This window comes from Carassius gibelio, chromosome B3 (genome assembly GCF_023724105.1).
Source record: "Carassius gibelio isolate Cgi1373 ecotype wild population from Czech Republic chromosome B3, carGib1.2-hapl.c, whole genome shotgun sequence".
Classification (NCBI taxonomy): Eukaryota; Metazoa; Chordata; class Actinopteri; order Cypriniformes; family Cyprinidae; genus Carassius; species Carassius gibelio.
The window spans coordinates 51,413,916-51,425,266 of record NC_068398.1 but is presented as its reverse complement, the minus strand read 5'-3'; the positions used below and the strand labels follow the sequence as shown (position 1 = coordinate 51,425,266).

At 52.9% G+C, this 11,351-nt stretch overlaps 1 protein-coding gene across 1 annotated transcript in view; it reads right to left on the bottom strand.

The window, feature by feature from the left end:
* The window catches only part of LOC127951890 (fibroin heavy chain-like), a 29,058-nt gene that overhangs the window by 12,581 nt on the left and 5,126 nt on the right, over window positions 1-11,351 (bottom strand). Inside the window, exon 2 of the mRNA XM_052550023.1 lies at window positions 1,101-1,214. Within this exon, the coding sequence (XP_052405983.1) occupies window positions 1,101-1,214 (114 nt within the window). The remainder of the gene's footprint in view (window positions 1-1,100; window positions 1,215-11,351) is intronic.

Genomic DNA, 11,351 nt, shown 5'->3' with positions numbered 1-11,351 from the left:
GCCGCTTCCCTGTCCTGCTCCAGCGCCGCTTCCCTGTCCTGCTCCAGCGCCGCTTCCCTGTCCTGCTCCAGCGCCGCTTCCCTGTCCAGCTCCTGCGCCCTGGCCATAGCCGCTTCCCTGTCCAGCTCCTGCGCCCTGGCCATAGCCGCTTCTCTGTCCAGCTCCTGCGCCGCTTCCCTGTCCTGCTCCTGCGCCGCTTCCCTGTCCTGCTCCTGCGCCCTGGCCATAGCCGCTTCCCTGTCCTGCTCCTGCGCCGCTTCCCTGTCCTGCTCCAGCGCCGCTTCCCTGTCCAGCTCCTGCGCCCTGGCCATAGCCGCTTCCCTGTCCAGCTCCTGCGCCCTGGCCATAGCCGCTTCCCTGTCCAGCTCCTGCGCCGCTTCCCTGTCCTGCTCCAGCGCCGCTTCCCTGTCCTGCTCCTGTGCCCTGGCCATAGCCGCTTCCCTGTCCTGCTCCTGCGCCGCTTCCCTGTCCTGCTCCTGCGCCGCTTCCCTGTCCTGCTCCTGCGCCGCTTCCCTGTCCTGCTCCTGCGCCGCTTCCCTGTCCTGCTCCTGCGCCGCTTCCCTGTCCTGCTCCTGCGCCGCTTCCCTGTCCTGCTCCTGCGCCGCTTCCCTGTCCTGCTCCTGCGCCCTGGCCATAGCCGCTTCCCTGTCCTGCTCCAGCGCCCTGGCCATAGCCGCTTCCCTGTCCTGCTCCAGCGCCGCTTCCCTGTCCAGCTCCTGCGCCCTGGCCATAGCCGCTTCCCTGTCCAGCTCCTGCGCCCTGGCCATAGCCGCTTCCCTGTCCAGCTCCTGCGCCCTGGCCATAGCCGCTTCCCTGTCCAGCTCCAGCGCCCTGGCCATAGCCGCTTCCCTGTCCAGCTCCAGCGCCCTGGCCATAGCCGCTTCCCTGTCCTGCTCCAGCGCCCTGGCCATAGCCGCTTCCCTGTCCTGCTCCAGCGCCCTGGCCATAGCCGCTTCCCTGTCCTGCTCCAGCGCCCTGGCCATAGCCGCTTCCCTGTCCAACTCCTGCGCCACTTCCCTGTCCAGCTCCTGCACCCTGGCCATAGCCGCTTCCCTGGCCAGCACCCTGTCCTGCACCCTGGCCAAAGCCGCTTCCCTGACCTGCGCCCTGGCCATAGCCGCTTCCCTGTCCTGCGCCCTGTCCCGCACCCTGGCCATAGCCGCTTCCCTGTCCTGCGCCCTGTCCCGCGCCCTGGCCATAGCCGCTTCCCTGACCTGCGCCCTGGCCATAGCCGCTTCCCTGGCCAGAACCGTTTCCATGGCAAGTTGCCTGACCTCTTCCCTGGCCACGCGGTTCACTGCATGCAAAGCCACCGGTGGTTGGGCAACATTTCTGTGTGGCAGGACACTGGCCATCATTGAAACAGCTATCAGCACAGAGTGGGATCATCTCCGGTATGGGACATTGACCTGGCTTCACTGCATGAACACAGATAGTCAGCTTTAGTTTGTGCATATAGACCAGAGATCCTTAAATCTGGACTTCGAGATCCACATTCCTGCAGAGTTTAGCTCCAACCCTAGTCAAACACACCCGAGCATGTTAATCAGTGCCAGTCAATGTCTTTGGGATCATTAGAAAAATCTGAGGTAGGCGGCTTTGATCAGGGTTGGTGAATGGCAAGTTTTATCTAAAGAAAGAATTCCATTCCAAGTCAGTGGTTCTCAATTCCAGTCATGGAACACCCTTACTTAACACACCGGATTGAAATCATCAGCTTGTTGGTCCAGTTCCTGGATCTCTCTCCTGACAAGCTGATGATCACAATCTGGGGTGTTAAATAAGGGGGACATGCAAAGGGATGGCTTTAGCAAGGGACGAGCAAGGGGTCCCCGGGACTGGAATTGAGAACCACTGTTTGAAGCATTATTCCTTTTTATTTTGTAAATCCATCCGGTCCTTAAAGCCATCCCAAGGGATGATTTCAATCCGACTTTAGAGAACAACTAAAGGCAAACTCTCTGCTTAGGACTTACATTGAATCCAGAGTGTTACTAGTATGTGTGTGTGTGTGTGTGTGTGTGTGAGTTTAGCCTTAGCATCGATTATTAACTGAAACTCACTGAAAACAGGCAGCACGCAAACAGGCCCAAATTCAAATCGACAGCATTTGTGCCCTCCAGGGCAGTCTTCATCAGAGGAACAGCCTCGATGGGATGGTTCGACCATCAGCCTCTCCGGACAGAAACCATCCACTAGAGAATTCAAGAGGATTATAAGGGGAGTGCGGTTTCACCATTTGTAAATCTGTGGTTTTGCAATGGGTCTCAAACCGAAATACAAAGTTCATGCATTTGTCTGCTTCATATCAAAAGCGGTTTAAAACCTACTACTCATTCATAAGCGATGTTAACTATTTTCAAAGACTGAAAGTCACTCATTTCTGCATTTCTTCAGGTTCTGTAATGAAATTAACAGATCTTTTCACCTGTGGTTCGTCTTTGAATAGCGCGAGCTATGCTGAAGTATCCAAACAGACAGAAAAAAACAGCAATCAACGAGAAATACATTCGAGCTGTCATCCTCCCAGCCTGTGATCTCTGCTGGAAAATGCAGTGAATCGGTGCGTCAGGACAAGCAGACAGCAAAGAACACAAAACTAAAACGATTACTTGTTGCTGCAATACCAACTTCTGTAAAATGGGATTTTAAAGATTGAAGGAAAACAGGTTAATTCCAACCCTGATCAAACTCACCTGCCTGTAGCTTTCTAGTAATCTGAAATGCCTTGATTAACTTGTTCAGGTGTGTATGATTGGGGTTGGACCTGCTGAATGCTACGTTCTAGCCATGTCATAAATTTACGCTGGGTACACGCCAGAAGATAATCGGTCTGATTTTGGGCCGATTTCTCCCCTTCCGACAATCATAGCTATGTCCCGATTATCTTGACTGTTCTACAGATTATGTTATCTGATTTTCTCTTGCCGTGAGGTGTGTTAAGAGTGTCCGAATCTGATCGGAAGAACATCGGAGACGCCCCGATCGCGAATCGTAAATATTTAACACGTTTAATATTTACGATCAGAATCCTGATGTGTGGGGGGGAAGCCCGAGGAAAAATGCGTGCACGCTCTGGAGATTATCACGTGAAACGAAACCGTATCCAATCAGAAAGCGAGATGATGGAAGACTGAAGCCGTCATGGCGCAGCACAAAGTGAAATTGTTGCGGACAGCAGAGATGGAGGATCATCTTGTTGATTTGTGGCAACAGCACAAATGTTTATACGACGTGTCGTGTATAAAATCATTCCAAACACTATCATTGCAATTTCTTCCTGCATATCGTCCGCCATGATTATTCTGAAGTCTCGCGAGATTTCCTGTGTTCAGTCGAGACTCTGGTTGAAAATCTGTTTGTGTGGTGCACTGTCTTTGTCACATCAGACAGACCGAAGCGGTGCGTGCCGGTTCTTCTTAATCTTTTTTTTTTTTTTTCTTAAAATTATCCAGAACAAAATTTACAACAGTAAATGTACAAGAGTGTGCAAACCATTTATTCAGTAAATCAACAACTGTATTAAAAAAAAATTACAAGTCTTGTTTTTATTAACGATGTTCTCCAAACTGGTGCGGTAGTCCTCAAGTCTCCTGAAGAAAATGGATGAAATTTGGCTTGAACCGATACCTTACCCAAAATAATAAAAAGTTATTACATTCATCTGAACGCATACGTATCAAAGTTATTTTACTGGGAAGCAATACTTTTTCCATTACATTTTGCACATCCACCCAAAAAACAAAAATTCATATAAACACAATTACAAAATACATGTATAATATAGACTCCTGTTCCATTGACCAAACAAATCGCAGGGATAATCAAGATCCAGATTAAATCTCTAACACACTTTAGCCACATATACCATTAAATAGGGCTGTCACGATAGTAGATTTTTCATATCACGGTTATTGTGGCCTTATCGATATACTATAGAAACCTTGGGGGGGCGGTAGTCAAATTATTTTTTGTCTTTCAGTTTGTCCTTTTTCACCCAACGAACAGAAGGATAAACGCAGGACACAATACTCTGGCTTTCTCCATCTTCTTTGTAGCTCCTATGAAATATCAAGAGAGAAAATATGGTCAAGTTCAACAGTGAGGAATAAATATTTATGGTAACTCCTTACAATGAGATGGTTTGTTAACATTAATGTATTAATTAACATGAACGAACAGTGAACAATACGTTATTTTTATTGACAAACAAAGATTAATAAATTGTGTAGAGTCATTCATTGTTCATGTTAGTTCACAGAACATTAATGTTTACAAAGACAACTTGAGATTTTATTAATTCATAAGCTAATGCTGAAATTAGCATGAACTAAGTGCTGTGGAAATATTGTTCATTATTATTTGTCATTTATATGTTAACTAATGAACCTGATTGAAGAATGACCGCAGATGAGGCATTAAGTGCATGGCACTGCGACCAACTTAACATTTTACAAGTTTAACGTAGCAATGTGTTTGCTCAGTTTTTCGTAGCTACGCACAGGCCATATTGATTGAAAATACAAAAACAAGACGAGCAAAGAAAACGTGGTACTTATTAAATAAAATCACCCTTTACTTAAATGTAGGAACACAGACAACCGCTGTTAACAGGTTAATATAACATTTCCCAGTCTAGGACTAGGAAAAGAATGGCAACTTACTCTGAGAAACACTGCTCTCCTCAGAGTGGCTGTGTCTTCTTGTGTGACAGGTGCCAGCGTTAAGACACAATACTGCCACCTGGGAGCTCAACCAGGTAGTGGCGCTGGAGTATTAACGTGGTGTAATCATAACAGAACTGTTCATATAAAATATTGCGGACATGCTAATATCGGTATATCGCGACACCCCTACCATGAAACATTTTGAATAAAGCCTCTTACTTTATTTAAACCGTATTTTTCACAAACACGCCAAGCTTTATTCCAATTATAAGTCCACAATAAGCTTTTGACCTGTAACATCGGTTATGCTATTCCTATATTTATTAGGACGACTGTTTAAGAATCGACGTCTCTTAGAAACATGCCATCTTTAATGTATTGCCTCAAGAATCACAAGAACTTATGGAACCAATTTCAGCATTCATGAAAGGTTTCTAGAGCACCAAATCGGCATAATACAATGACTTCCAACTGGAATAATGGCTGCAGACTATTCAGCTACCCAAGAATAAATTTAAATACACAAAACAGTTCTTTTAAATTGGCAAAAAAGATAGATCATAATTTGCTAATTGTCCAGTACTCGGGGAGAGGAACTTACAGCACTGATGCCAGAGAGCGGTTATGTGAGAGCAAAATGATACCAAACACAAACTCTTCAAATCAAGCAATTTTTTATTTATTTGAGGTGATAGTAGTGGTAGAGAGAGTCAGAAAATCTTTCTAAACAGTTTGAGCAAACAGGGAAAACATGACATCTGAACAAAAGCATTGGAAAAGACCCCCAGAAAGTATTATGCAAAATTCCCATGAACATGTCCCTAAAGGCGACATTGACCTTTGCCACATCCCCGACACTTCCCTTGACCACTTCCCTGTCCTGCTCCTGCTCCAGCGCCCTGGCCATAGCCGCTTCCTTGTCCTGCTCCAGCGCCGCTTCCCTGTCCTGCTCCAGCGCCCTGGCCATAGCCGCTTCCCTGTCCTGCTCCAGCGCCCTGGCCATAGCCGCTTCCTTGTCCTGCTCCAGCGCCGCTTCCCTGTCCTGCTCCAGCGCCCTGGCCATAGCCGCTTCCCTGTCCTGCTCCAGCGCCCTGGCCATAGCCGCTTCCCTGTCCTGCTCCAGCGCCCTGGCCATAGCCGCTTCCCTGTCCTGCTCCAGCGCCGCTTCCCTGTCCTGCTCCAGCGCCCTGGCCATAGCCGCTTCCCTGTCCTGCTCCAGCGCCACTTCCCTGTCCTGCTCCAGCGCCCTGGCCAGCGCCGCTTCCCTGTCCTGCTCCAGCGCCCTGGCCATAGCCGCTTCCCTGTCCTGCTCCAGCGCCGCTTCCCTGTCCTGCTCCAGCGCCCTGGCCATAGCCGCTTCCCTGTCCTGCTCCAGCGCCGCTTCCCTGTCCTGCTCCAGCGCCGCTTCCCTGTCCTGCTCCAGCGCCGCTTCCCTGTCCTGCTCCAGCGCCCTGGCCATAGCCGCTTCCCTGTCCTGCTCCAGCGCCCTGGCCATAGCCGCTTCCCTGTCCTGCTCCAGCGCCGCTTCCCTGTCCTGCTCCAGCGCCGCTTCCCTGTCCTGCTCCAGCGCCGCTTCCCTGTCCTGCTCCAGCGCCGCTTCCCTGTCCTGCTCCAGCGCCGCTTCCCTGTCCTGCTCCAGCGCCGCTTCCCTGTCCTGCTCCAGCGCCGCTTCCCTGTCCTGCTCCAGCGCCGCTTCCCTGTCCTGCTCCAGCGCCGCTTCCCTGTCCTGCTCCAGCGCCGCTTCCCTGTCCTGCTCCAGCGCCGCTTCCCTGTCCTGCTCCAGCGCCGCTTCCCTGTCCTGCTCCAGCGCCCTGGCCATAGCCGCTTCCCTGTCCTGCTCCAGCGCCGCTTCCCTGTCCTGCTCCAGCTCCCTGGCCAGCACCGCTTCCCTGTCCTGCTCCAGTGCCGCTTCCGTGTCCTGCTCCTGCTCCAGCGCCGCTTCCGTGTCCAGCTCCTGCGCCCTGGCCATAGCCGCTTCCATGTCCTGCTCCAGCGGCACTTCCCTGTCCGGCTCCTGCTCCAGCGCCACTTCCCTGTCCTGCTCCTGTTCCAGCACCCTGGCCAGCGCCGCTTCCCTGTCCGGCTCCTGCCCCAGCGCCGCTTCCCTGTCCGGCTCCTGCCCCAGCGCCGCTTCCCTGTCCGGCTCCAGAGCCCTGGCCAGCGCCGCTTCCCTGTCCGGCTCCAGAGCCCTGGCCAGCGCCGCTTCCCTGTCCGGCTCCAGAGCCCTGGCCAGCGCCGCTTCCCTGTCCTGCTCAAGCACCCTGGCCAGCGCCGCTTCCCTGTCCTGCTCCTGCTCCAGCGCCACTTCCCTGTCCTGCTCCTGCTCCAGCGCCACTTCCCTCTCCTGCTCCAGCGCCACTTCCCTGTCCGGCTCCTGCTCCAGCGCCACTTCCCTGTCCGGCTCCTGCTCCAGCGCCACTTCCCTGTCCGGCTCCTGCTCCAGCGCCCTGGCCAGCGCCACTTCCCTGTCCTGCTCCAGCGCCACTTCCCTGTCCTGCTCCTGCTCCAGCGCCACTTCCCTGTCCTGCTCCTGCTCCTGCTCCAGCGCCACTTCCCTGTCCGGCTCCTGCTCCAGCGCCGCTTCCCTGTCTGGCTCCTGCTCCAGCGCCGCTTCCCTGTCCGGCTCCTGCGCCGCTTCCCTGTCCTGCTCCAGCGCCCTGGCCATAGCCGCTTCCCTGTCCTGCTCCAGCGCCCTGGCCATAGCCGCTTCCCTGTCCTGCTCCAGCGCCCTGGCCATAGCCGCTTCCCTGTCCTGCACCAGCGCCCTGGCCAGCGCTGCTTCCCTGTCCTGCTCCTGCTCCAGCGCCGCTTCCCTGTCCGGCTCCTGCGCCCTGGCCAGCGCCGCTTCCCTGTCCGGCCCCTGCTCCAGCGCCACTTCCCTGTCCGGCTCCTGCTCCAGCGCCCTGGCCAGCGCCGCTTCCCTGTCCTGCTCCTGCTCCAGCGCCGCTTCCCTGTCCTGCTCCAGCGCCGCTTCCCTGTCCTGCTCCTGTGCCCTGGCCATAGCCGCTTCCCTGTCCAGCTCCTGCGCCGCTTCCCTGTCCTGCTCCTGCGCCGCTTCCCTGTCCTGCGCCGCTTCCCTGTCCTGCTCCTGCGCCCTGGCCATAGCCGCTTCCCTGTCCTGCTCCAGCGCCGCTTCCCTGTCCTGCTCCTGTGCCCTGGCCATAGCCGCTTCCCTGTCCAGCTCCTGCGCCGCTTCCCTGTCCTGCTCCTGCGCCGCTTCCCTGTCCTGCTCCTGTGCCCTGGCCATAGCCGCTTCCCTGTCCTGCGCCGCTTCCCTGTCCTGCTCCTGCGCCCTGGCCATAGCCGCTTCCCTGTCCTGCTCCAGCGCCGCTTCCCTGTCCTGCTCCTGTGCCCTGGCCATAGCCGCTTCCCTGTCCAGCTCCTGCGCCGCTTCCCTGTCCTGCTCCTGCGCCGCTTCCCTGTCCTGCTCCTGTGCCCTGGCCATAGCCGCTTCCCTGTCCTGCTCCAGCGCCGCTTCCCTGTCCTGCTCCTGTGCCCTGGCCATAGCCGCTTCCCTGTCCTGCTCCTGCGCCGCTTCCCTGTCCTGCTCCTGTGCCCTGGCCATAGCCGCTTCCCTGTCCTGCTCCTGCGCCGCTTCCCTGTCCTGCGCCGCTTCCCTGTCCTGCGCCGCTTCCCTGTCCTGCTCCTGCGCCGCTTCCCTGTCCTGCTCCTGCGCCGCTTCCCTGTCCTGCTCCTGCGCCGCTTCCCTGTCCTGCTCCTGCGCCGCTTCCCTGTCCTGCTCCTGCGCCCTGGCCATAGCCGCTTCCCTGTCCTGCTCCAGCGCCGCTTCCCTGTCCTGCTCCAGCGCCGCTTCCCTGTCCTGCTCCAGCGCCGCTTCCCTGTCCTGCTCCAGCGCCGCTTCCCTGTCCAGCTCCTGCGCCGCTTCCCTGTCCAGCTCCTGCGCCCAGGCCATAGCCGCTTCCCTGTCCAGCTCCTGCGCCCTGGCCATAGCCGCTTCCCTGTCCAGCTCCTGCGCCCTGGCCATAGCCGCTTCCCTGTCCAGCTCCTGCGACCTGGCCATAGCCGCTTCCCTGTCCTGCTCCAGCGCCCTGGCCATAGCCGCTTCCCAGGCCATAGCCGCTTCCCTGGCCAGCACCCTGTCCTGCACCCTGGCCAAAGCCGCTTCCCTGACCTGCGCCCTGGCCATAGCCGCTTCCCTGACCCGCGCCCTGGCCATAGCCGCTTCCCTGACCCGCGCCCTGGCCATAGCCGCTTCCCTGACCCGCGCCCTGGCCATAGCCGCTTCCCTGACCTGCGCCCTGGCCATAGCCGCTTCCCTGGCCAGAACCGTTTCCATGGCAAGTTGCCTGACCTCTTCCCTGGCCACGCGGTTCACTGCATGCAAAGCCACCGGTGGTTGGGCAACATTTCTGTGTGGCAGGACACTGGCCATCATTGAAACAGCTATCAGCACAGAGTGGGATCATCTCCGGTATGGGACATTGACCTGGCTTCACTGCATGAACACAGATAGTCAGCTTTAGTTTGTGCATATAGACCAGAGATCCTTAAATCTGGACTTCGAGATCCACATTCCTGCAGAGTTTAGCTCCAACCCTAGTCAAACACACCCGAGCATGTTAATCAGTGCCAGTCAATGTCTTTGGGATCATTAGAAAAATCTGAGGTAGGCGGCTTTGATCAGGGTTGGTGAATGGCAAGTTTTATCTAAAGAAAGAATTCCATTCCAAGTCAGTGGTTCTCAATTCCAGTCATGGAACACCCTTACTTAACACACCGGATTGAAATCATCAGCTTGTTGGTCCAGTTCCTGGATCTCTCTCCTGACAAGCTGATGATCACAATCTGGGGTGTTAAATAAGGGGGACATGCAAAGGGATGGCTTTAGCAAGGGACGAGCAAGGGGTCCCCGGGACTGGAATTGAGAACCACTGTTTGAAGCATTATTCCTTTTTATTTTGTAAATCCATCCGGTCCTTAAAGCCATCCCAAGGGATGATTTCAATCCGACTTTAGAGAACAACTAAAGGCAAACTCTCTGCTTAGGACTTACATTGAATCCAGAGTGTTACTAGTATGTGTGTGTGTGTGTGTGTGTGTGTGTGAGTTTAGCCTTAGCATCGATTATTAACTGAAACTCACTGAAAACAGGCAGCACGCAAACAGGCCCAAATTCAAATCGACAGCATTTGTGCCCTCCAGGGCAGTCTTCATCAGAGGAACAGCCTCGATGGGATGGTTCGACCATCAGCCTCTCCGGACAGAAACCATCCACTAGAGAATTCAAGAGGATTATAAGGGGAGTGCGGTTTCACCATTTGTAAATCTGTGGTTTTGCAATGGGTCTCAAACCGAAATACAAAGTTCATGCATTTGTCTGCTTCATATCAAAAGCGGTTTAAAACCTACTACTCATTCATAAGCGATGTTAACTATTTTCAAAGACTGAAAGTCACTCATTTCTGCATTTCTTCAGGTTCTGTAATGAAATTAACAGATCTTTTCACCTGTGGTTCGTCTTTGAATAGCGCAAGCTATGCTGAAGTATCCAAACAGACAGAAAAAAACAGCAATCAACGAGAAATACATTCGAGCTGTCATCCTCCCAGCCTGTGATCTCTGCTGGAAAATGCAGTGAATCGGTGCGTCAGGACAAGCAGACAGCAAAGAACACAAAACTAAAACGATTACTTGTTGCTGCAATACCAACTTCTGTAAAATGGGATTTTAAAGATTGAAGGAAAACAGGTTAATTCCAACCCTGATCAAACTCACCTGCCTGTAGCTTTCTAGTAATCTGAAATGCCTTGATTAGCTTGTTCAGGTGTGTATGATTGGGGTTGGACCTGCTGAATGCTACGTTCTAGCCATGTCATAAATTTACGCTGGGTACACGCCAGAAGATAATCGGTCTGATTTTGGGCCGATTTCTCCCCTTCCGACAATCATAGCTATGTCCCGATTATCTTGACTGTTCTACAGATTATGTTATCTGATTTTCTCTTGCCGTGAGGTGTGTTAAGAGTGTCCGAATCTGATCGGAAGAACATCGGAGACGCCCCGATCGCGAATCGTAAATATTTAACACGTTTAATATTTACGATCAGAATCCTGATGTGTGGGGGGGAAGCCCGAGGAAAAATGCGTGCACGCTCTGGAGATTATCACGTGAAACGAAACCGTATCCAATCAGAAAGCGAGATGATGGAAGACTGAAGCCGTCATGGCGCAGCACAAAGTGAAATTGTTGCGGACAGCAGAGATGGAGGATCATCTTGTTGATTTGTGGCAACCGCACAAATGTTTATACGACGTGTCGTGTATAAAATCATTCCAAACACTATCATTGCAATTTCTTCCTGCATATCGTCCGCCATGATTATTCTGAAGTCTCGCGAGATTTCCTGTGTTCAGTCGAGACTCTGGTTGAAAATCTGTTTGTGTGGTGCACTGTCTTTGTCACATCAGACAGACCGAAGCGGTGCGTGCCGGTTCTTCTTAATCTTTTATTTTTTTTTTCTTAAAATTATCCAGAACAAAATTTACAACAGTAAATGTACAAGAGTGTGCAAACCATTTATTCAGTAAATCAACAACTGTATTAAAAAAAAATTACAAGTCTTGTTTTTATTAACGATGTTCTCCAAACTGGTGCGGTAGTCCTCAAGTCTCCTGAAGAAAATGGATGAAATTTGGCTTGAACCGATACCTTACCCAAAATAA